Raw genomic sequence first — 26,250 nt, 5'->3', positions numbered from 1 at the left:
AGAAAGGCTCCTTTTACCATTAATAATTGTGTAGATGAGGGAATTTCAGCAAACCTTGCTTGTATGACAACTATGAATTGCATTTCCTCTGCCTTAGTTTATTTATCTATCTAGATTTGTAGACCACCCTTCATCACTTATACTGATCTCAGAGCAGTTTTCAGAATAATAAACAACAGCTACAGAAATACACTTCAGTTAAAACAATAATTAAAACTAACAAAGCCACAGAAGAGCCCATGTTTCTTTGGGTGGCAGAACTGCATTGCAGAGTTGGAACAGGACCATGTTTCAAAGAATGGCTGCTTTTTGGCCCCCATATTGTTCCAGAAAGTGCAGATTAGTTGGTTTGCCCATTCAAATTGAATCTAATTTCTCCCCCATTCCTCCTAACATTCTCCACAGAATAGGTACACATTTTAATGTCAAAGAAAGTGTTTGGTTCTAAACCAGAGGTGGGAAACCTTTTCCAGCCCAAGGGCCACATTGTTTCATTTTCTGGGGGCCACACACCAGTGGAGGGCAATTGCCTGAGGAAAAATGGGCATGGCTAGTGGTAGTGGATGTGGTCAGAGGCAATAGCAGGTGAAACAGCAGCTGTGACGCTAACCCTTGCATGGGAGGCTGCATTCTAAGTACACAAAAACCAGATGTTTCTATACACACAACTCTCACTCAGCAGACATTAATCCACCAAGTAAGAAGCCATATAGTGCAAAGTGCAAAGACATAGTCAAGCTAAGTAAATCACTCAATTAGAAATCAGAGTAGGGCTGGTGTGTGTGGCATGGGCGGGGGGATTCTGAGGCCTGGAGGGGCCATACTACTGAGCAAACTACAAGAAATTCTGCTAAGATAAATCAAGTTTTGTTTGGGACTAATCCACAAAAAACAGGTGTTAGTGACTGCAATCTTTATTTGCCAAGTCTTGCTCAATAATAGAGAGAAAAGCTGATCTTGAGCAGATAAGCTTGTGAGCTGGGAAATTCCAGCTTCAAGGTGTGCCTCACCCCTTAAGGCACTGGAGAAGTTGTGACTACATGGTCACAGGTGAGCTGCCATTCTTTCAACTTCGCACCTCTCCAATCTGCAATCTAGAATAAGAATGCTGACATACCTTATGGGGTAGTATGAAGATTCCTCAGATGTAAGGGGGGAAGCTGAGGTTGGGAAGTGCTGAATAAATGCTAAGAATTATTTCAAACCCCCATTTCTATTTCAAAATGGATTGGTCACATATGTTAAAAGTTGATTTGGCCTCATGCTAGTTTCCCCCTTTTGATTTTGTTGGAAGAGGAAAACGCCTGGTCCCAAAGTGCCCTAGAACACGTGGAAAGCAAGTCCATATTCAGAAAGGGTGGTGACCTAATAGATCTGCATTAATCCTCTCCCCCCCCAGCTGCTACCGCATTGCTTCACATGCAATGCCATTCCGGAGGACCTCTTACATGGCTTGGGGGAGCGCAGAGGACTGCAGTGTGAAGGACAAGGCAGGAAAGCCTCATTCCACAAGCAGAACACCAACTGCTCTGGTAGAGATTGCTGGGCCAAATTGGATAAGGCACCATTCATTCCTCCAGCAATTTTCTGAATAGCTTTTTGAAAAGTAAATAGCAGGTGTAGACCTCCGACCTAGATCAGAGGAGAAAATGGCTCACCCAGTAGAGTGGAGCTGCAAGGCTAGTTCTCAGCAGGTGTGTTGCTGACACTTATGGAAAGGGTCAAGGCGGTGAGGAGATCAGCATGGTGCAGGTGCACCAGGAGAACCAATCCAGCCCCCTCACGGCTTGACCTGCAGCTCCCCAACTTCCCCAAGGCCTCATCTTTCTCCCTCTTGATAAACCAAATCAGGACCACAGTGGACAGCAAAGGATTAAAGCCCCTTATCTCCCACATAATGTTCCCAGTCTAGGTCAACCTGCTGTTCTTTTGCCAGTGCTGAAGTAAGTTTCCACTGCTAGTCTGGTCACCATTTGTAAGTGGAATGAGAGGTGGGAGAAGCATCTTGTACCTTGGCCCAGGCAGAAAAATGTATTAAATCATCTCTGCTGGAGTGTGGCAGGGAGACAAGCCGAAGTAGCCATCATGATGTTCAGTGAATGCAGGAATCAATTCTCAGAACCCGTGAAGGACAGTCATTCTCTGTGATGAAGTTAAATAAAAAATTAGCCTAAGCTTTCAAGCTTTGCTAGTAACATGCCTTCAGACTTTGGTCACATCCATTTAAAGTACTCTTATACCACATTAACCTTTAAAGAATTTCCCAAGATTCTTTGTGGGAAGCCATGAGTGGGGTCACTGTGATGTAGTGGTTGGATGTTGGACTGAAACACAAGAAATCCAGGTTTTAGCCCCTGCTTGGCCATGAAACTTGCTGGGTGACCTTTGGCAGGTCACTGACTCTCAGCCTAACCTACCTCACAGGGTTGTTGTGAGGATAAAATGGAGGACAAAGATTATGTAAGTCATTCTGGGTTCCAAGGAGGAGAAAAGACAGACTATAAACATAACAATAAATAAATGTGCATTCAATGTATGGGTGGTATTCTACCACGTTTTCCTCAGAGTAGACCTACTGAAATTAATGGACCTAATTTACTCCTGCCCATTAATTTGAATGGGTCTACACTAACTTGTCTGACTACCACACATTGTAGAACATAAATATTTGGATTATTTGCAGATACAATTGGTGAATACATTAAATTTGGGAACTAGGGCCTAATCCCCCACTCCCGTCTCTGCACTTCCTTCCTCCTATTCTCTTATGAGCACAATGACATGAGCAGGTATGTTGTCCACAGTGCATCACAACCAAGCTGCTCTGGTGTAAGGAACAAGATATTGACATCATAAAGAAAATTGCAAATCCAAAGAACAATAAATACTGGGCAATTTGGCTTCTTGCAGAGGCCTGAAACTGAGGGTAAAAAAACCCACAAAGGTGCTTAGTCATTAATCCAGATATGATAGACAGATTTAATTTAAATAAGCAAAAGGGGGAAGAAGTGCAGGTGACATCAAGGCTGACCTTTGTGGACATGGAATGATTGTTAAAATGTTTCCTGTAATAACATCTGTTTTAAAAATATCAATCAAGCCTACCTATGAAACAAAGGTGGCTTGTTAAAATTTAGTTGATTGGCAGGAATCAGCTCTCTCTGTGGGTGTGTGTTGCTCAGTGTAGGAAATCCTGGGAACTACCTGTTCTTTCTGTCTTTCAAGACTTCCTTTCAATGCTTGAAATTAAACACGTGCCATATATATGAATGGGAATACAATTGCCAGTAGGCACTTCCTTGCCTTTTAGTGTTTGGATTGCAAACTTCACCTGGTAAGAATAGGACAACCTGAAGTATTATCCTACCCTATAATCTGGGGTGTTTTCCCCAAACCATGTCCATCTGCAGGTACCAGACACACCTGGATCAGCTGTGCAACTGAGCTCTTTCTTCCTCTTTTTCTGAGAAAGGAATGTGGTAAAATGTTTCCTGTTTATGATGCTGAGTTTCTATTAATTTCCCCTCGAAGAAGTGCGTAATTCTGATGAATGTTTAAAAGTGGCACAATAGTATTGCTTTAAAATTTCTGCTGGCAAAGTTCCCACTCAGAATAGCACGAGGAGGAAACCCTGCCCCACGCTGAGGTTTTTTCCAGCACTTCAAGAAGAGGTGAAGAGGTTTGGCCTTTATTGTTAACCCTGCTCTGTTGGGCAAGGAAGGATCAGGAAATGTCCGCATAGACCTTGCATAAGGAAGCAGGAAGAAAATCCTGGAAGGTCATCAAGAATTTATTCCCTGAGTATTTAACTGTACACAATGGAGGGCGAGCTCTTTTTGTTTCAGGGCCAAAGTAGGGCCAGACATCAGACACACCATTAGCAATTGCATGAATGGCTTTTCCTCCCTTTTGTAGCAAGTAATGGCAAAGTAGCCTGGTTTTTGCAGGTCTAAAAGTACGATGGTACCTTGGAAGTCGAATGAATCCATTCCGGAAGTGCATTCGACTTCCAAAACGTTCCGAAACCAAGGTGTGGCTTCCGATTGGCTGCAGAAAGCTGCTACAGCCAATCAGAAGCCACGGAAGTTGCATCGGACATTTGGGTTCCAAAGAACGTTCGCAAACCGGAACACTCACTTCCGGGTTTGCTGCATTCGGGAGCCAAGGTATGACTGTATCAGTATCACACACAACCTCTCTGAGGCCCTGCAACAAACTGTTGAAATGCGGAATGTGGATCCACTAACCCTCTGAATCCTGAGTTCCACAACAATCACTCAGCATCTTGTCCCCACTGAGCATGCTTTCTCCTCCTTGGGCTGTTTGGGGTTGGGGAGAGGGGCACCCAGTCCCAGCTGCATTGGAATCCTGAAATTCTCCATTGATTTCTATGGGAAGATCTCACTGGATACACTTAAAAATAGCATCTAGCCCATGGTGGAAGCCCTTCATCACAGTTGCAGGCACTGCATGGAGCAGCCACCATGGGGAAGCAATGTTAAGCAGCAGCCCCGCTTCTGTAAGAACAGATCTTAGGGTAAAAGATGAGAGAAATTGAACGTGTCCCACACTGAGTAATAATAATAATAATAATAATAATAATAATAATAATATTCCACCCTCCCCAGCCAAAGCCGGGCTCAGGGCAGCTAACAACAATAAAATAGTGCAGCATTCTAAAAACATTTCATTATAAAAATTAATTAAAATCAAATTGATGGCAACCAAAGGAGGGAGTCAGGCTGCGCTCTGACCAAAGGCCTGGTGGAACAGCTCTGTCTTGCAGGCCCTGCGGAAAGATGTCAAGTCCCACAGGGCCCTAGTCTCTTGTGACAGAGCCGCAGCCGAAAAAGCCCTGGCTCTAGTTGAGGCCAGCCTAACCTCTCTGTGGCCTGGGACCTTCAGGATGTTTTTATTTGAAGACCGTAAGTTCCTCTGTGGGACATACCAGGAGAGGCGGTCCCGTAGGTACGAGGGTCCTAAGCCGTATAGGGCTTTAAAGGTTAAAACAAGCACCTTAAATAGCCACCGGGAGCCAGTGCAGCTGGTATAGCACCGTGTGAATGTGATCTCGCAGCGATCACATTCTTGAAGTGATCTTGAAGTGAAAGCCGCTGTGTGTGGTTGAAACATTAAAGTATTATGTTTTTTGCCTTTATCTCTGAGCACCTAGAAGAGGTCACCCAGGCTAGAAAAGTTCAAGCATGCAATAGCTATGGAGAGGTTTCCTTGCAGTGATGTTACCCAATGTGGGTAATTTAATCTTTAGACTATGATTTGTTTGCTGTACTCAGTTCTGCTGAGCATTCTAGTTTACAGTGTATGAAACGTGTTACACAATATATTTATTTTCCCATGCGTAGAAGGAAGCTGATCTACCCAAGTGAGAGATAACTTCTGATTATCTGTCTTAATTGGGTAGTTTGTTGCCTTATTTTATTTAGCAGATTAAGGCTCAATTCAGCTCCAAAAGATAAGACGCTGCTCATCTCTCTTTCACCTCAAAGAGATTAAGGCACTGACCTTGTAGGTACTCAGTGGGACTTATTTTTGAGTAGACATGTATAGATAGGTCTGTGCTGTAAGTTTCACAAGATAATGAGTAGTGGTTTTAGGCCTGCTCTATACAGGAATCACATTTGCCAGTGTATTCCCCACAAGGAATGTGATGGTAAAGCAGCACTCAGCATGACTGAACCTCACCCACTTTAATCACCCAGTGATATCAGCTGATTGGCAGGTGCTAGTGGCTTAGGGGGAAATGCCTGATGACCCAAAATGGATCTGCTGACAAGACAAGATTGGCCTGAGACTAGAGGTTGCCCATCCCATTTTAGAGGAATCTTATGTTGGACTTCATCTCAATCCTTCATCCTTCATCTCCATCTTCACCTCCATCCTTTGGAAGTCATGGAATGACTTCTCATCCAGAACCTGTCCCAAGGCATTGCCCAGCTACCAAAGGACTCTGCTCCAGGCATTCCCCAAATACCATAATTGTTGAGTTCAAGAGTTTCCAGTCCAAGCTGGGGGTGGGGTGGGGGTGGTTGGCATTTATGTATTATTCTGTTTTATTAGTAGTAGTTTATTTTTATTTATTTATTTAAAGAAACCTTTCACACTTAAAAAAAAAATAGCTCAAAGGTAAGTCTTCCAGAAGAAAATACAATGCAAATATGAGGTCTCCTCTCTTCAGTGGTCCCTTAAGAGCTAGAACATAGGTTAATTTAATTGCTTGGCTGCATTGCTCAGTTGTATTATTTGTATTCTATATTTTTGCTATGTGAACTGGCTGGGGAATATTGATAGAAGGGAAGATTATGATACAGCAGCTACATTTTTTTAAAGTACAAGCATCTGATTCCTCACACAAAGGACGTCATATGTTGAAGTAAAACACAATAGTCTCGCTCATGGAAAATCCAGTGAGCTATGCACATTGCCATTACAATTGTTACTTGAAAGACCAAACCAGATGTTCTGTAAAAAGCGGTCCTGGAGGAGCTTGTGAAGTATCAGGACTGTAGGCCAAATGGAAGCTTCCATCCCAATGCCAACAGCAGCTTGGCGAGGGGTGATTGTCCTTGGGACCACAGCAGGGAGGAAAGGTTCAAACTGTCCCTATCCGTCCCCTGCAGTCCTGGTCTCCCCAGTCTCTCTGTCTTCCTGTCTCTCTGTCTGTCTCTCTATCTGTCTGTCTGTCTGTCTCTCTCACTCTCTCCCACCTGCTTTGCTAGGGCCACTTTCCAAGTAAACATAGCCATGAAACATTCACACTTCCACAGCTGGTGCATGCAAATTGATGCTTGAAACATATCTTGATCTCCAATATATTCTGGTCTGGGAGCATAACCAGGCATGACAGGAAACAAGTCAACACAGAGTTAGGGGTTTTTTTAAATCTAGAAAATGGAAGATGGAACTGTATTGATTAGATTCTTCCTGGATATGTAGAGTGTTAGTTGTTTCTTTTGTTTTATTTGTAAGACAGTGTGTGTCTGGATCCCTTTCCCAACCATACAAGCACCAGCACAGGGGCTAGAAAACAAGAGTTAAGATCTAGTAATACAAGACTAGTCTTGTCTCCTGTTGCTCTCATTTGTTTAAGTGTCCACAAGGTGGCATTGTTCAGCCATAGAAAAACTATTTACACAGGGGCCCTAAGAAATCCAGAAAATTAGAAATCTTACTTCGTTTTCCTTCCCTTATTCATATTTTCAGAATGGTTTAGTACTGGGCCATCAGTGTGTGGAAATGAAATTAGGGGTCTCTTATCTGTAAGCCATGTTGTATGAGGAATTTGATTTCTTTTCCAAAGTGCTTAGTAAATTTCTAGTGCTATGTATAAATGTGAGTGACTGAGTACATGAGGATGATGCTTTGTTAGCTGGAAGAGCAGTAGGTTGCTACACAGTATGTTCCTATTAGAAAATCTCCACAATCCTATATATGTAGACCCAGAAGAGAAGTAAAACTCATTGAGTTCAATGGAACTTACTCCCATGTAAGTGAATATAGGGCTGAAATCTTAAGGTCATCTATGTTAACTCCCAGTGCACCAATAATTTATTTTAGGTCATAGATAAGAATGCATGGTGTTCACTGATTCAGTAGCATTGGCTCTGCTCCTTGGCCATGCTGGTAGGGGCTGGTGAGAATTGCAGTCCACAACATCTGGAGGGCGCCATGTTGGCTACCCATGATTCAGTTGAAAAACAGAAGGGTGAGTGCTTCATAACACCGTGAGACCACATAACACCGGTCTTGAATGACCTACATTGGCTCCCAGTACATTTCCAAGCACAATTCAAAGTGTTGGTGCTGACCTTTAAAGCCCTAAATGGCCTCGGTCCAGTATACCTGAAGGAGCGTCTCCATCCCCACCATTCTACCTGGACACTGAGGTCCAGCGCCGAGGGCCTTCTGGCAGTTCCCTCACTGCAAGAAGCCAAGTTACAGGGAACCAGGCAGAGGGCCTTCTCACTAGTGGCGCCTGCCCTGTGGAATGCCCTCCAACCAGATGTCAAAGAGAACAACTACCAGACTTTTAGAAGACATCTGAAGGCAGCCTGTTTAGGGAAGCTTTTAATGTTTGACGCATTATTGTAATTTTATTATTTTGTTGGAAGCTGCCCAGAGTGGCTGGGGAAACCCAGCCGGATGGGTGGGGTATAAATAATAAATTATTACTATTACTACTATTACTACTACTACTACTACTACTATAAACATTGCAACCCAGGAGTGTCTGTGTCTCAGCAGAATGGACACCAGTGGCTGATTCCCCCCTTTCCTGCATGCCTCATATTGGACACAATGCAGTAAAAATAAAAGGGAGAATATCCAGGCACATAAAGGATGAGATCAGTTTTAAAGGGTTGTATTGTATAAATGGCCAAATTAGAGGCTCATGGGGTAAGTGGTCTGTGACTGAGCCACTTATGGTCTCAATCAGGCAAGGCAGAGTCATATCAGCACCTTGGACAGAGCAATGTTTAAGTGTTCTGGCTGGAGCCCTTCCCATTACACTGAGCTTGTGTAGGGTCCTATGGTTTGAGGGCAATGGTTCCTGCTCAGCTAAAAAGGCTCAGTAGCAATTTTTGGCCAAATCAGTCTCTCAATCTAGCTCATCTCAAGTGGCTGTTGTGAGATGAACATTGCAAACCAGTGTGCACAGTGAGAAGTGTGACAGAAACAACAACACCCAGCAGGAACTATAGAAATGCGTTCTTGTTGCACACCAGTTGTGAATATGAAATGGAGAGTCTCCCATTACTACAGAGAACTGAAACATATATTTATGAAATGCTTTTATTTAAAGGCTAATAACTGCACAATCAATATACTCAAAGCTGATAGAAACCTGATTAAAGTCGCCCATGAATCAATTAATTTTGGCATTCTGAAGTGGTGGTCTGCAAGATCAACCAGAGGCAATAGGTGTATCAAAAGCACCAGTGTGCTCACATTTTAATTTTCAGATGGGAATTATGAAGTCCGTCCTGAAGAAAAGGATAAACAAATAATGCCATGAATGACTAAAACAGGTGTGAAACAGCAGATTTTCTGGACAAATTCAGAAGATTTTGTCTAGAAAGGTTTTGTTTAGACAAAGGATGTGAAAATCTCAGGATAGTTGCTTTAAAATGTTTGTATTAACTTTCCCATAGCAATCTACAAAGATTCAAAAATCAAATCACCTTTAAAGGGACAAAGTACCCAAGTAATACACTTTCATTATACAGCTTTAGGCGCCTGGCAAAAATGTTCCTTTTTAACCAGGCCTTTGATTGATTTGATTGAAATCCTATACCCTTTAAAAATGTTTTTTTTTCTGGGCGGTTGTTTTTATTTTGATTGTGTATTTTGTGGTTTTATATTTTGATTTTATTCTGTGTATCACCCTGAGACCCCTGGGTATAGGGCAGTATAATAATAATAATTAATACCTGAGCAGGTGACACTGGCATCTTCAGCATGGCCACAGTTATGCATTCCCCAACCTCTGTGAGAACACTGAAGCAGGGAAGATTCGCTTCCTGTGCACTGTACATCGTCCAGGAGGATGTTGCCTGAGCCTTGACCAAAGCGAGCACTTCCTGGTGCTGACTGAGCTGGTCCACATCCAAGCTCTCTGCAGACCACATGTGCATCATTCATGGTCCAAAGATCATCACAGACAGTCCCCCAGTTGCCATTATGATAAACTTCAAGACGACCTTCACACCTGTTTCTTCCATTAACTAATCGCAAGGAATGTTCTTTGGGAGATAAAAAAATACAGATTTGTTTGTTTGTTTTAAAAATGATACCATGAATCATTAACCAATCAGGACACATAAAACTTTTATTTAACCTGATATTATTGGTGTGAAACATTAAACTGAGGAACATGTTGCTAGGCATATGCTTGACCTGGTATTTGCCAAAGACTGAATTGGTAATATTTGGTTGATTGGGAGTTTATTGTGAGTCCATTGTCATGGATGGATGACTCCACAGAACTGCAATTTGAGAGTGGTTTAAAACTCACTTCCCCTTCCCAGGGCACTTTGTACCTCTGTGAGGAGACTAGGGGTCTCCTAATAACTCTCAGCACCCATGAAAACTACACTTCCCAGGATATGTTGGGGGGGGGGGACATGGATGTTCAAAGTGGCATTATATTGCTTTAAATGTACAGTGCAGATGGGGCCTGTCTTTCAAACTTTGCATATCAGACTAAATGCAAAATATGAAGGAAATTAATATTTGTTAGTAATAGACTAATTCATTTGCAATTAAAACTGGAGATTATGGTGGATATTTTCTTTAATAATTCTACTACAGTGGTACCTCGGGTTAAGTATTTAATTCATTCTGGAGGTCAGTTCTTAACCTGAAACTGTTCTTAACCTGAAGCACCACTTTAGCTAATGGGGCCTCCTGCTGCCACTGCGCCGCCGGAGCACGATTTCTGTTCTTATCCTGAAGCAAAGTTCTTAACCCGAGGTACAATTTCTGGGTTAGCAGAATCTTTAACCTGAAGCATATGTAACCTGAAGTGTATGTAACCCTAGGTACCACTGTATATGTTTCCCAAAGAAGTTTACAAAATTGCTTTTGATCTATTGGCTAGATAACCCAGCCTAGCAGTACCTGAGCAAATGACACTGGCATCTTCAGCATGACCACAGTTATGCGTTCCCCAACCTCTGTGAGAACAGTGAAGCAGGGAAGATTCGCTTCCTGTGCACTGTACATCATCCAGGAGGATGTTGTCTGAGCCTTGACCAAAATGGGCACTTCCTGGTGCTGACAGAGCTGGTCCACATCCAAGCTCTCTGCAGACGACGTGTGCATCATTCATGCTCCAAAGATCATCACAGACTGTTCCCCAGCTGCCATTATGATATACCTCAAGGCGACCTTCACATCTGTTGACTCCATTAACTAATCTCAAGGCAGCTAAAATGGAAATATTTAAATATTTAAAAAGGTATTTCTTATTGTCAAACAAGTCAAAAGTATGTTGATTATTTCCTTTTCCAACCAATAAGATTAACCCAATTGCACAGTGAAAGAAAATAAAGACTCGATGAACATTAATTGTGAATAATGTACATTGTTCTATTAGATGGCACCGGTGATAGTTGCTTTACTGGCGGCTCTCAACACTGTTGGACTCCAACCCCTATCACCCCTAGGTGATGACCACAACCTCCCCTCCAACACACAATGCATTTTCCAGTGCCTAACCACCAAACTGATCCGTGCAAGCAGGAAGCAAACAGAAGGAGCCCCAGTCCCGCGGCCATTTAAATGCAGCAAACCACACCCCCAAGCCAGCCGGACTGGCTGACTGAGGGCGTGACACAGGCTGGTGTTTCCCTGTGATGCAGGGGGCCTAGACATGCCCCCTGCCGAGCACAGGAAGCTGAAGCCTGCTCGCAACCCCTTCCCTCTGGGAAGAGGGCCGACCTTCCCACTGAAACATTGTGGGAAGTGAAAGCAACACAATGTTTACACACACTCTTTAAAAACCACTTAGTGTGCTGCCAGCAGTGTGCCACTGGAACCCCAGAGGGTTTCAACTCCCTTTGGCAAGCCCACTTCACAGAAGATTCCAGGCCCAGGCAGAAGACTGAGGGTGACAACTTTTTGGTCTTTGTGAAGGCAGCTACCAAGAGCTTTTCTTTTGGATTAAATGTCTTGGAATGCGGAGAATTTTGCTAATGCAGCAGGCTAAGGAGTATTTTTGCATTTTGGATTGTTTAAAATATTTCAAAGGTACTATTTTGATGGGTTCTTTGTTTTGCAACACCCATTTCCCCAGAGAAATCTACACAGATTTAGAAACTGAATTTATTCAATAAGGATGGCTAGAGTTCTTAAGTAATACCTGAGCAAATGACACTGGCATCTTCACGATGGTTACAGTCATGTGTTCCCCAACCTCTGTGAAAACAGTGAAGCAGAGAAGTTTCATTTCCTTTGCACTGCACATTGTCCAGGAGGATGTTGCCTGAGCCTTGACCAAACTGAGCATTTCCTGGTGCTGACAGAGCTGGTCCACATCCAAGCTCTCTGCAGACCACATGTGCATCATTCAGGCTCCAAAAATCATCACAGACAGTCCCCCAGGTTCTATTGTGATATACTTCAAGACGACCTTCACACTTGGTACTTCCATTAACCAATCGCAAGGGTGTTTCTTTGTGAAATATAAAAAAAAAACCTTTTTAAACAAGATATTAAAACTCTACATTGCAAAACTGGTCAAGAGACAGAGATGATTTGATGACTGCACTCTATCCTTTGGTAACTTCCAGATTAGAATATTACAATGTATTCTTGATGAGGAAGCCCATGAAGAGCACTCAAAAATGTCAATCGATTGCATCAACCAGGTTCCTTTTTGGTGTTTACCTTTAGAACTCTGTTCTAAAAAGCTGCATTGGCTTCCATTTGTTTCCAGGCCCAACTGAAGGTGTTCACATTACTCTTTAAAATCCTAAAAGACTCTGGCCACAAAACCTGAGACAACACCTCCTTCCCTACAGATTTACCAAGGTGTTAAGATTGCCAGATGCAGCCTCTTGGTAGTTCCACCACCCTCAAAATCTTGGGGTGCTGGTTGCACAAAAGAGGCCACTGCCTCTGGTAGCCTCCATGTTGGGGAATCCCTTCCTTACAGAGGTGTGCCTGTTTCAGCAAGTGGTGAATGTGTGCCTCTTTACCCTGATTTGTATTCTCAGGACCCACCCTATTCCCTTGATTGCATTAGCAAGCTAGATTAGTCTAGCCTAGGAGTACCTGAGCAGATGACACTGGCATCTTCCTGATGACCACAGTCATGTGTCCCCCAACCTCTGTGAGAACAGTGAAGCAGGGAAGATTCATTTCCTGTGCACTGCACATTGTCCAGGAGGATGTTGCCCGAGCCTTGACCAAAGCGAGCATTTCCTGGTGCTGACAGAGCTGGTCCACACCCAAGCTCTCTGCAGACCACATGTGCGTCATTCATGCTCCAAATATCATCGCAGACAGTCCCCCAGGCTCTATCATGATATACTTCAAGGCGACCTTCACACCTGTTTCTTCCATTAACTAATCGCAAGGAATGTTCTTTGGAATATGCAAAAAATAAATATTTTGTAAACAAGACAATGAAACACTGCATTGGAAAACTGGTCAACACAATGGGCACTTAGCACAACTGCATCTTGAGATCTAATGCTAAGAAAATGCTTGGTGATTCAGGTGCTTTAGCAATGGTGTTTTCCAAGTGAATTTCATAGGTCCATTTCTGAACAATGTTGCTGGAGGAATCATGAATTACACACAACTGCATCTTGGGTTTTGATGATATTAAAATGCATTAGGTATCTAAGTGGTTGTGTCCCATGCCAAACATATTCTTATGTTAAACTTCAGTATTTGGAAATCATTCATTTCTATGTATATTAGCAGAGCTACAATTACATGCTGGTTTAATAATCACTCTACCTTCTCAGGTAACTCAGGTATCATTAATCTGTGAGGACACTAGTGGTCTCAGCACTACAGTTCCCAGGATAGATGATAGATAGATAGATAGATAGATAGATAGATAGATGATAGATAGATAGATAGATAGATAATAGATAGATAGATAGATAGATAGATAGATAGATAGATAGAGATGATATAGATAGATGATAGATAGATAGATATAGATAGATAGATAGATAGATAGATAGATAGATGATAGATAGATAGATAGATGATAGATAGATGATAGATAGATAGATATGGGAGCCAGGTATGCTCCAAGTGGTATTATACTGCTTTAAATGTACAGTGCAGATGGGCCCTACATCTTAAACGTTTTATACCTCACCAAGCACAAACTATGAAGGAAATTAACTTGTATTAATAACAGACTAATTCATGTTTAATTAAAACTGGAATTGTGGTGGATATTTCCTTTAATAATTTCACTATATGTTTCCCAAAGAAGTTTACAAAGATTGAAAAACTGCATTTGAGCTATTGGCTAGATTAGCCCAGTCTAGAATTCCTGAGCAGATGACACTGGCGTCTTCACGATGGTTACAGTTATGTGTTCCCCAACCTGTATGAGAACAACGAAGCAGGGAAGATTCCCTTCCTATGCACTGTACATTGTCCAGGAGGATGTTGCCAAAGCCTTGACCAAAATTGGCCCACATTAATCTTTAAAATCCTAAAAGACTCTGGCCACAAAACCTGAGACAACACTTCCTTCCCTACAGACTCACCCAGGTGTTAAGATTGCCAGATGGGGCCTCTTGGTAGCTCCACTACCCTCAAAGTCTTGGGGTGCTGGTTGCTCAAAAGAGGCCACTGCCTCTGGTAGCCTCTGTGTTGGGGAATCCCTTCCTTACAGAGGTGTGCCTGTCACCTTCAATATTCAGGTTTCAGCAAGTGGTGAATGTGTGCCTCTTTACCCTGATTTGTATTCTCAGGACCCACCCTATTCCCTTGATTGCATTAGCAAGCTAGATTAGCCTAGCCTAGAAGTACCTGAGCAGATGACACTGGCATCTTCCTGATGACCACAGTCATGTGTTCCCCAACCTCTGTGAGAACAGTGAAGCAGGGAAGATTCATTTCCTGTGCACTGCACATTGTCCAGGAGGATGTTGCCCGAGCCTTGACCAAAGCGAGCATTTCCTGGTGCTGACAGAGCTGGTCCACATCCAAGCTCTCTGCAGACCACATGTGCATTATTCATGCTCCAAATATCATCGCAGACAGTCCCCCAGGCTCTATCATGATATACCTCAAGGCGACCTTCACACCTGTTTCTTCCATTAACTAATCGCAAGGGATGTTCTTTGGAATATGCAAAAAATAAATATTATATAAACAAGACAATGAAATACTGCATTGGAAGACTGGTCATCACAATGGGCACTTAGCACAACTGCATCTTGGGATCTAGTGATATGAAAATGCTTGGTGACTCAGCTGCTTTAGCAATTCTGTTTTCTGTACTTCCCTTAAATTTCTAAGTGAATTTCATAGGTCCATTTCTGAACAATGTTGCCGTAGGAATCATGAATTAGACACAATTGCATCTTGGGTTTTGATGATATTAAAATGCATTAGGTATGTACGGTAAGTGGTTATGTCCCATGACCAAGCACATTCTTATATTAAACTTTAATATTCAGAAATCATTCATTTCTATGTATATTAACAAAGCTACAATTACATGCTGGTTTAATAATCACTCTACCTTTTCAGGTAACTCAAGGAATCATCACTTTGTGAGGACACTAGTGGTCTCAGCACTACAGTTCTCAGGATATATATATATATATATATATATATATATATATATATATAATGAGCCAGGGATGTACTAAGTGGTATTATAATGCTTTAAATGTACAGTACAGATGGGGCCTACATCTTAAATGTTTTATACCATATCAAGCACAAACTATGAAGGAAATTAAATTTTATTAATGGCAGACTAATTCACGTTTTCTTTAATTATTCCATTATATGTTTCCCAAAGGAGTTTACAAAGATTGAAAAACTGCATTTGATCTATTGGCTAGGTCCCTTCGACCTCTACTGCTGCACCAGCTCAGCCGGATGAGCCTCTGCTTGCCACTGCCGGGTTCAAGCGAGCCAGACGGCCCAGACCCGGCACCCCCCAACCCGTTGCTCCACCAGCCTGCCCGCCCGCAGCCATGTTCGCCTGTGTCAAGCTCGCCGCCGGGTCTCCAGCCTTGATGCGCACTGGATCAAGAATTCTGTACAGAGCAATTTCTGCAACCATGTTGTCTAGGCCAGAAGCCAGGACTGCAGAGGGCAACACAACTTTCCTTCCTGGTGCTCAGAACACTGGCAGTCAGCTAGCACTAAGGGAGTTTCAAACTAGTGCTATCAGCAGGGACATTGACACGGCTGCCAAATTTATTGGTGCTGGTGCTGCCACAGTAGGAGTGGCTGGTTCCGGTGCTGGTATTGGAACAGTTTTTGGGAGTTTAATCATTGGCTATGCCAGAAATGCTTCACTGAAGCAGCAGCTATTCTCATATGCTAATCTGGGATTTGCCCTGTCTGAAGCCATGGGTCTCTTCTGTCTGATGGTTGCTTTCTTGATCTTGTTTGCCATGTGAAGAGATCTGTGTCTAACATTGGCATTAATGAACTACAATGTGATTCTGTGAACCTGGGTTCGAAAGATCTATTGGCTAGATTAGCCAAGTCTAGAATACCTGAGCAGATGACACTGGCATCTTCATGATGACCACAGTTATGTGTTCCCCAACCTGTATGAGAACAACGAAGCAGGGAAGATTCCCTTCCTGTGCACTCCACATTGTCCAGGTGGATGTGGCCCGAGCCTTGACCAAAGTTTGCACTTCCTGGTGCCGAAAGAGCTGGTCCACAACCAATCTCACTGCAGACAACGTGTGCATGATTCAGGCTCCAAATATCATCACAGACAGTCCCCCAGCTTCTGTCATGATATACTTCAAGGCGACCTTCACATCTGTTCCTTCCATTAGCTAACCTCAAGAAATGTTCTTTGGGACACAAAAAATAAATGTCATATAAACAAGACAAACTCTGCATCAGAAAACTGGCCAACCCAATGGACACTAAACACAACTGTATCTTGGGTTTTGATGATATTAAAATGCTTGGTGACTCAGCTTCTTCTAGCAATTCCATTACCTGGACTTGCCTTTAAATTTCAAGGTGAATTTCTTAAGTCCATTTCTGAACATTGTTGCTGGAGGAATGATGAATTACACAAATTACACAAATACTGTGTCCCAGGGCCAAGTATAATCTTGTCTTAAACTTAAATGTTAGGCAATCAAATACCTGTTAAATGCCGCAGACAAAAGAGACATCCTATTTTTCCCACACAAGATTGCGGTAGCCATTTTGGGCGCTGCACTCTTGCACTGTGCTCCCGCCCAGAAAAAACAATTTTTCCCCAGGGTGAGAGCAAGGTGTGGGTCACATGACTCACCTGGGAGCACTTCCTGGAAGAATCACATCCTGGTTTTTGGTCTGAAAACCTTGGGCAGTATGAAATCATTCATCTATACATATATATTAACAGAACTACAATTCTATGCTGGTTTAACAGTTAATCTCCCTTTCTCAGGTAACTCAGGGAATTATAGCTTTGTAAGGAGACTAGTGGTCTCAGCACTACAGTTCATAGTTTTTTTGGGGGGGGCAGGGAAACATGAATGCTCAAAGTGATATGATACTGCTTTAAATGCGCTGTTCAGATTGGTCCAACATCTGAAACTTTGTATACCTCACTGAACATGCACTTTGAAGGAAATAAACTTTTATTACCGGTAATAATAGACGATCTAATTCAAATTTTAATTAAAACCAGAGATTGTGGTGGATATTTTCTTTAATAATTCTACCATATGCTTCCCAAAGGAATCTACAAAGATTGGAAAGCTGCATTTGATCTATTGGGAAACTAGATTAGCCCAGCCTAGGAATACCTGAGCAGATGACACTGGCATCTTCATGATGACCACAGTTATGTGTGCCCCAACCTGCGTGAGAACACTGAAGCAGGGAAGATTCGCTTCCTGTACACTCCACATTGTCCAGGAGGATGTTGCCCGAGCCTGGACCAAAACGAGCATTTCCTGGTGCTGACAGAGCTGGTCCACATCCAAGCTCTCTGCAGACAACGTGTGCATGATTCAGGGTCCAAATATCATCACAGACAGTCCCCCAGGTTCTATCGTGATATACTTCAAGGCGACCTTCACACCTGTTGCTTCCATTAAGCAACCGTAAGAGAGGTCCTTTGGGAGGGAGAGAAAACTTTTCAAAATGAAGACTAAATTTTGCATTGTGAAACTGTTCAAAGCCATGGACATTAAACACATATTCCTCTTGGAATCTGATAGTATGAAATTACTTTGTGACCCAGCTCCTTCTCGCATTGCTGTTACTTGGACTTAACCTCAAATTTCAAAAGGATTTTATAAAACCATTTCCAAACAAAGTTGCTGGAGGAATAATGAATTACATAAACTGCATGAGGTATCTAAGGGTTTATGTCCATCACCCTAATATAATTTTATACTAACATTCAAAATTATGAGATGTTTTATTTCTATATATTTCAAACTGTTTGGAGAAAATACATGGATCCCAACATTAAATGAATTTCTTGCTGATCCCTACGAACAAGAAATAAAACTTACTACTCAGTTGAAGACGTCTGGTAGCTGTGAAAAATGATAAAAAGTCATTTCCTTTTAGCACTCATTTTATATACACACACACAACCAATAATTAAGTAATTTTTACAGCTGTTGTTATTTAAGGATTTGCTACATTACTTTGGTTGCTGAGGATACTATTAGAATATGCATGATCCTTATCAGTTCAATGAAATCTTCCCTGCAATCTGATTTGGTGCCTGATTTGGTCTCATTGGCCTCCAGGAACAGCTTGAGGACAACCACAATCTGGGAGGCAGTGTCCACATCCCCAACCCTGCCTGCTTCTTCCACAGTGGCCTACTGCCCTTCACACTGTGGTAAAAATGCCCAGCAACCCTTCTGCAGGCTTTGAGGAGATCATGGGTAGCGAAGGAAGGAGGAAACATGTCACCTAAACCCAGGGTACCCTCAACAATCAGGTGGAATATGTGGGTGATGCGGTAGATGCCCACAATTCCACTTTCATGTGCCATCTTTACCATATTCACTTCCCCATCCACCAAGATTTTCCTACTATTTATCGTTCTCCACATTTCCACATCAGTTTGCAATGGAAAAAAAGGAAAGTTCTTAGGAAAATTCACCACTATTTTACTGCAAATTTCTAATATGCATGCTTGTATTAAACTTTCCCTAGTGCACACATTGTTGCAAAGCAACATCCCCTAAAATAACACATTTCTGTATGCTGTGTGTGTGTGATTGCTAATATAGGCATTTCTATGCACACACTTATCTAAGTATATGTATTTTTGTACAAAGTACTTGGTTGGAAAATTGCGCTCCACGATTTGGAGAAGTTTGAATATAAAAGGATGGTTGTTTTGGTTTGTGTAGCGTTTTGAAAACTACAAATTAATTCAGTCAGCCTGGATAGCTTAGTTGGTTGGCGCTTGGTGCTGATAATGCCAAGGCTGTGGGTTTGATCCACACATGGGACAGCTGCATAATCCTGCACTGCAGGGGGTTGGATCTGATGACCCTAAAGACCCCTTCCAACTCTACAATTCTATTATTCTAAATTGGCCTTTAAGGTTATATTGAATTATTATTATTATTATTATTATTTATTAAATTATATACCACCCTTCATGTGAAGATCTCAGGCTGTTTCATGAGATAAAAATACAAGATAAAAGCACAAATCAATAGAACAAAGACATTGAATCCCCTATGAGAAAATCAAATTGGTGCAGACTTAATCACAACATGAGGATTGATAATTATTTGCTTTGCTGGATCAAGGTATGTTGAACTAATAAAGTTATCAAGAATGTGAACTTACATGGTCTTCTTGGTTCTTTATTGCCTGTAAGTAACAAACATGATACACTGTTATATATAGATATAGATATAGATATAGATATAGATATAGATATAGATATAGATATAGACATAGACATAGATATAGATACAGTATTTAATGCCCTAATCCAGATTAGTCAAAACACATGATTCTTCATCTCTAACCAACAGCCTTAGCTTTAAGCACATACTCCCCTGCAAGTAAACTGAAGATTAAACTAATAAGATGTTTGGGAGGGGAAAGTGGAGTGTATTTAGTTCTCATCACTCTTCCCTCTCTGATGATCAGCGCAGGAAACCTTTCAGATATGGACATGCTCCCAACAGAAAAATGACTTAGTTCTGGGACATTAGAAAAAACTGCAAATTTGCTGATACATGGATTTCATCCATGACAACACTGTGTGGGGAATGGCTGCAGTTCAGTGGTAGAGCATCTGCCTTGCTTGCAGAAAAATCTGTTTCAATCTCCAGCATCTCCAGGTAGGTCAGGGCAAGTCCACTGTCAGAAACCTTGGGTTGCCACTGCAAGTCAGCATAGACTGTAATGAGCTAGGTGGACCAATGATCTGACTTGGTATAAGGCAGCTTGCTATGTTCCTATGGACACCTGTCCCTTAACCTGAGGATATTTCACTTAGATATAAGCAAGAAAAAAATGAAAATATTACTCTCATCTGAATCACAAATGCTAAAATTAGAAAGAAACATTGATTCCTTTACAACTGATTTCCAGTCATTCAGACATTAAACATACATATATGCATAAAACCATCTTTTTAAAAAGGAAAAAAGGAAGAGTACACCTGTGCAGATGACGCCAGCATCTTCTACATGGAGACAGTTATGGATTTTCCATCCTCTGTGGGAGCACTGCTCAAGAGAAGTTTCATTTCCTCTGCACTGCACATCATCCAGGAGAATATTTCCAGAGCCTTGGCCATAACGGGCATTTGTTGTAGCTAATAGAGCCCGGCCACACAGAGCTTGTCCGCAGACCACGTGTGCATCATTTATGTCCCAACCATCATCACAGACTGTCCCCCAACTTCCTCTGTGGTATACTTCAAGACGGCCTTCACATCTGTTGGTTCCATTGACCAGTCTCAATACAGCATCTTTGAACAATAAATTAACTTTGTTTTAGAAGCTATGCTTTCTGATCACAAGGAGAAAAATATTTCTTATCCTAGTTGCGTGTCACTGCCAGGCCCTAAGGAATCATAAACTCTCTGGGAAAATATAGATATAAACTAAACTATTAATTTACAGTTAATTTACAGGTACTATATTAATGTACATTTTCAGAAGGGTGTGTTGCACACAGTGGGTTGGATTCCAGACTTATCTATCTGGAATGCGAAATGAAGAGAACTTAAATTAGTCGTAGTTAGATTAGTTCTTATTGATTTGAATTGTCTACTTTGACTAAGTTTGGTTAATACCTTCTCTTTTGTATAGCTCCTAAATTTACAGACAACTCGTATTAATAATAATAATAATAATAATAATAATTTATTATTTGTACCCCGCCCATCTGGCTGGGTTTCCCCAGCCACTCTGGGCGGCTTCCATAGAAACAAAAAATACAATAAAATATCACAGATTAAAAACTTCCCTGAACAGGGCTGCCTTAAGATGTCTTCTGAATGTCAGGTAGTTATTTATCGCTTTGACATCTGCTGGGAGGGCGTTCCACAGGGCGGGCGCCACTACCGAGAAGGCCCTCTGCCTGGTTCCCTGTAGCTTTACTTCTCGCAATGAGGGAACCGCCAGGAGGCCCTCGGAGCTGGACCTCAGTGTCCGGGCAGAACGATGGGGGTGGAGACGCTCCTTCAGGTATACTGGGCCGAGGCCGTATTAGCGATCATTGTTAATTTTTCAGAATTAACATCCTACTTAATTTTGAAGAAGTTAGGTGTTGGAGAGAATAAGATATACAGATATATATTCTGTGGAAACTATGAAATATCATACACCCTGTTGTTGTTGTTTAGTCATTTAGTCATGTCCGACTCTTTGTGACCCCATGGATCAGAGCACACTAGGCACTCCTGTCTTCCACTGCCTCCCGCAGTTTGGTCAAACACATCATACGCCCTAGCTATTGAATTGTTTTAGATAGGTGAATATCTTGTCTCAACTTGGTTTGCACATGGAAATAGAGTATATCCTATGATTCTGCTTCTGTTTATACTCATTGAATGGGTGCTATATCTTGAGGTGTCAGACAAATTGACTGGCTGATTGCAAGTTTGTATCTTTGAAATAAAAAGAGACATACTAAGTTCCAGAACAACCCAACTGGTGATTAGTGTAACAGGGGATTTTTTCCAGCCCCCTTCAAACTATGTTCCTCATAACAACTGAATAACTGCTCCTCAGTATTCAGGAGTAAGATTCAACACAATGCAATGGGGCAGTATATTGGAAGAGTGGTGGTTATGGGATTCTTTATTATTTTATAGAGACTGCTACCCACATCAAATGGGGGGTGCCTTTTGCGTGGTCACGCACAACCCCCTGGATCCCATGCGGCTCTTGGAAGTACAGGCTGGCTTCGCCCTCCCCAGGCTGGATACCTGGAGGTATCTGCCTACCTCAGCCAATTGCCCAATCCCGCTTGTGGAGGCATTACCAGGGGATTGGCCAGGTAGGGGGAGGGACCGCCCTGCCCACACAACAGAGGGTGGATCTTACCTGGGAATCGTCATTTGGCTCCACATTTCTAAAATAATAAAAAATAACCTATTCAAACTTGGGATGCTAAGCAACTGATAATGTTTTGATAGACAAAATAAAAGAGACTACACTTAGATATATGTAAGATACATTAACAGGCCAATTGATACACTAATCTAAACCACACATGCTAAACAATGTGGATGTGAGAAACACTTATTCCTTTACAACTGATCACCAGTCATTCAGAAATTAAACAGACATTTAGGAATAAAATGATCCAAATTAAAAAAGGAAAGAAGAAAAGTACACCTGTGCAAATGACTCCAGCAATATCCTGAAGGCCACAATTATGAATTTCCCAATTGTGATGGGGGCAATACCCAAAAGAAGTTTCATATCCTCCACACTGCACACCACCGATGAGAATATTGCCAGAGCCTTGGCCAAAATGGGTGCCTTTTGTAGCTGACAGAGCCCATCCACACCCAATTTGTCTGCAGACAACATGTGCATCATTTATGTCCCAACCATAGTCACAGACTGTCCCCCAATTTCCTCTCTGGTATACTTCAAGGCGACCTTCACATCTGTTGGTTCCATTGACCAGTCTCAAGGACCCATCTTTGGACAATAAAAAGAGTATCCATTTAGAAATCAGTTTCTGTTCTCAAGAATTTCACGAGGAGAAAACAGATTAGATTGCATAAAAAGACTCTAAACAATAAGGCCCTTCCTATCTCTAGGAAGATGTAAACTAAAGCAGTGGTGGTTAAGCCATGGTCCATGGACTGCATCCCACCCTGAAGAGACCTACTTCAATATTTTGCACGGTGTCAAAAAGGAGATCGATTGATATGCATTTTAGGAGAGAGAAAGATTGAATCTTAGTCCATTCAAGTAGATAGTCCAGGTGCCGGGAGGACCAAAAGAGCTGATTTGAGAATGCAAGTGTCTACCCTCCAGGTTCATACTGTCTCCAAAATATATTTATTGTATTGCAACAGGAGTGGAAGTTCATGGATTTATTAGAGTGGATTATGAAAGCATCATATAGCCTCACTGTTGTAGCTCAGAATAATCATATTGGATCTCAGATTGATCTTCATAACCAGTTTAAATGAATTGGAAGCACAGAATGAGAATTCTCAGTGATGAACTGTGTTGGATTCTACTCCCCTACCCACATTAATGAAGACATCACAAATTATATTTCATTGTCTTCATGGATGTTTTAGGGTGACATAAATTAGTGTGACTCCAAATGCTGCTCTTCTCATGCACTGCCGTACCTTGTCTGCACACAGCGCTACAGCTTGACACAATGTCACTAAGTAGCATTTCTGAAACGAACTTTCGCAGGTAAAACACATTTATATCCAAGCAGCAGATCTTGTGATGCTTCACAAAGCCAAGTTCATGAACAAGAATTTGGTTCTCTAGGCTACATCCACACCAAACATTTAAAGCACATTTATGGAACTTTAACAGTCATGATTTCCTCGTAAGGTTGGAAGGAATTTAAATGCATGGTGTGGATATGGGCAGTCAGTAAATGAGAATTCAGGAAACAGATTCATTTAAATGTGTGTTGTGTTGATATTTGCATTCACCAGATGGCTGAAACCAAGGTTGCTGTTAGTTATGGATAGGGAACCTGTAGCCCTCCAGATGTTGTTGGACTACATCTCCCATCATCCCTGACCATTGGCTTTGCTGGCAGGGGCTGATGAGCACTGACGTCCAGCAATATGTGGAAGACCACAGGTTCCTGGTGTAAGTGTTCAACTCCACTAATATTAGGATTTCAACAAGCTTGCTATTGGCATTTCATCTGAAGTGTAGTTTCCATATAGTTCTAATGAATTAATAAACAATTAAACTTACCAAGTCTTTCCGGTTCTCTATTACCTGTAAATAATAAATAAGATATATTTTACATTGTTTCATTTAAAACAAAATAGAACTCTGAATGAAGTTTTCATGCATGTAGCAAGCAGGCCCCTGCCTGGAAGAAAAAAAGAACATTCTTCCCGGACTAACCTACCAAAAATAAGATGAATAGCATGTATCTGATCTCTTTCTATTTAACCTGAGCATATTTCAATCAGATATAAGTAAAAAGAATTTCACAGACTGACACAACCTTTTAATCTAGACTACCTGTAATATGCTATCAGGAAACAGTAACTAACTTTGACTATCAGTTGTTCAGAAATTAAGTAGATTTACAAGATTAGAAAGAACAGAAATGTCTAATGAAGCACACATAACAAAGGAGTACCTGAGCAGATCACACCAGCATCTTCTACATGGACACAGTTATGGATTTTCCATCCTCTGTGGGAGCACTGCTGAAGAGAAGTTTCATTCCCTCTGCACCTCACATCATCCAGGAGAATATTGCCAGTGCCTTGGCCAAAATAGGCACTTCCTCTTGCCGATAGAGCCAATCCACATCCAAGCTGTCTGCAGACAACCTGTGCATCATTTATGTCCCAATCATCATCGCAGACTGTCCCCCAGTTTCCTTGGTGGTAGACTTCAAGCCGGCCTTCACATCTGTTGGTTCCATTGACCAGTCTCAAGAAAGCATCTTTGAACAATACAACAACATCCTTCTAGAAGCAATATTTTCTGCTCTCAACACTTGGTCCCCCCCCCCCAATTGTAAAGGCATCAAAGTACACACATTAAAACAAACATATGTTTCATGGTCAGAAACCAAATTGAATAAATCATGATAATTTCTGGGAAGATACATTTTAAATATTTAGAATTTCAGAGCATTCTGCTGAACACAGTGTTTTGTACATATCCAAGCATATAACAGAAAAATTATTCAAATAATTTGGTAAATAAGAAATAAAATGTACCTGGTATACATATCTGATCCTATAGAAGGTGTGGATGATTTAAAAACACCCAGCTATTTAGTTATAAATTATACAAACACAGAGTTATGTCCATAAATACATAGACATACATATTCACAATGCAATTTATTCCGTTTACCAATATTTCTCTATTAATTTCTACATTGCAAAAGCTACTTCTAGAAATTTAGCAGAATATAGAGAAACTTTATTTGCTTGTGTTCTAATTTTTTTAACACAGATTATGAACAGCAGTGGTTTTGGACTTAAACAAACATTAACATTCCCTTGAGAGGATCTTTTATAGCAAGCTTTTATAATAAGTTCTAGATATGTTCTAATTACATTAAGAGTGATACTGATTAATTCAGACATAAAATGGATTGACATTATTAGAAAATCTAGAAAAATCTGGTGATAAATATATTTTGCTTAAAGAAGGCAAACCTAAGAAATCCATATTGTCTTTCAAAAGAGATTATTATCATTGTGATTGTGCCCAAAGTGACATCCAATATATATATATATGGTATATAACAAATAATAAAAAATATCATACAGTATCCAATGAGTATGTTTAAAACTGGCTCTGTACATGCTCAAAAATGCAATGAGAAGCCATGATTAATAGAAGAATCTGACTTTTAATAATGCCTTCTTTAAACATTAAAGGAATTGTGGAAATAAAAAATAAAATGTACCAGGAATATCAGGTCCTCTGGAAGGTGGGGGTGAAAACAACAACAAAAGTATGTTATCTTAATTTTCTTTTACTCTAAACTGGTCATGTTATAATATGTTTTACAATAAATAATGATAGTGATTAACTGAGAAATAAAATCCTCCTACAAAATTATATACTATGGAAAAATCTGTCAATAAAAATCAATAGTTTTCCTCAAGTATTTTTCCTAAGACATCCTTATTGTATTTTAATATATATATTCTAAATAACCAAAGTGAAATGTTAATCATGGGTTGCCCCATAAGTCTGTTTGAAATGTCTGTGTGAATTTGATAAATAAAAAATAAATTGTACCTGGCATATCAGATCCTGTGGAAGCTGTTGATGGAAAATGACAAGAAATAATGTTTATCTAGCATGAATATTCAAATACATTCCTCTATGCTCATAGATTAAGCAC

The 26,250-nt window shown here is 41.1% G+C and overlaps 2 protein-coding genes across 2 annotated transcripts in view; one reads left to right on the top strand and one right to left on the bottom strand.

Annotated features, from left to right (window-relative positions):
• Positions 1-8,843: 8,843 nt before the first annotated feature.
• Positions 8,844-26,250, bottom strand: part of LOC310677864 (scavenger receptor cysteine-rich domain-containing protein DMBT1-like) — a 53,359-nt gene continuing 35,952 nt past the window's right edge. Inside the window, exons 31-44 of the mRNA XM_083441046.1 lie at positions 24,514-24,825; positions 24,117-24,140; positions 22,542-22,853; positions 20,354-20,665; positions 19,528-19,551; positions 18,222-18,245; positions 17,505-17,816; positions 16,239-16,550; positions 14,527-14,838; positions 12,796-13,107; positions 11,882-12,193; positions 10,639-10,947; positions 9,450-9,761; positions 8,844-9,002 (exon numbers count right to left, since the gene is read on the bottom strand). Coding sequence (XP_083297172.1) covers positions 8,989-9,002; positions 9,450-9,761; positions 10,639-10,947; positions 11,882-12,193; positions 12,796-13,107; positions 14,527-14,838; positions 16,239-16,550; positions 17,505-17,816; positions 18,222-18,245; positions 19,528-19,551; positions 20,354-20,665; positions 22,542-22,853; positions 24,117-24,140; positions 24,514-24,825 — 3,203 coding nt within the window. The 3' untranslated portion in view covers positions 8,844-8,988. The remainder of the gene's footprint in view (positions 9,003-9,449; positions 9,762-10,638; positions 10,948-11,881; positions 12,194-12,795; positions 13,108-14,526; positions 14,839-16,238; positions 16,551-17,504; positions 17,817-18,221; positions 18,246-19,527; positions 19,552-20,353; positions 20,666-22,541; positions 22,854-24,116; positions 24,141-24,513; positions 24,826-26,250) is intronic.
• On the top strand, positions 15,579-16,201 carry LOC310677205 (ATP synthase F(0) complex subunit C3, mitochondrial-like). The gene has a single exon (XM_083439781.1). It carries the CDS (start codon positions 15,708-15,710, stop codon positions 16,137-16,139), a length of 432 nt encoding a protein of 143 aa, XP_083295907.1. The 5' UTR covers positions 15,579-15,707; the 3' UTR covers positions 16,140-16,201.

Source organism: Podarcis tiliguerta, assembly GCF_965153285.1.
Source record: "Podarcis tiliguerta genome assembly, chromosome: 5".
Taxonomy (NCBI): Eukaryota; Metazoa; Chordata; class Lepidosauria; order Squamata; family Lacertidae; genus Podarcis; species Podarcis tiliguerta.
Note: the sequence above shows the minus strand (reverse complement) of the source record. Positions and strands in the feature narration are given on the sequence as shown.

What these genes read in the sequence shown, in the direction of transcription:
- LOC310677205 (XM_083439781.1), top strand. Translation starts at nt 15,708, where the DNA reads ATGTTCGCCTGTGTCAAGCTCGCCGCCGGGTCTCCAGCCTTGATGCGC.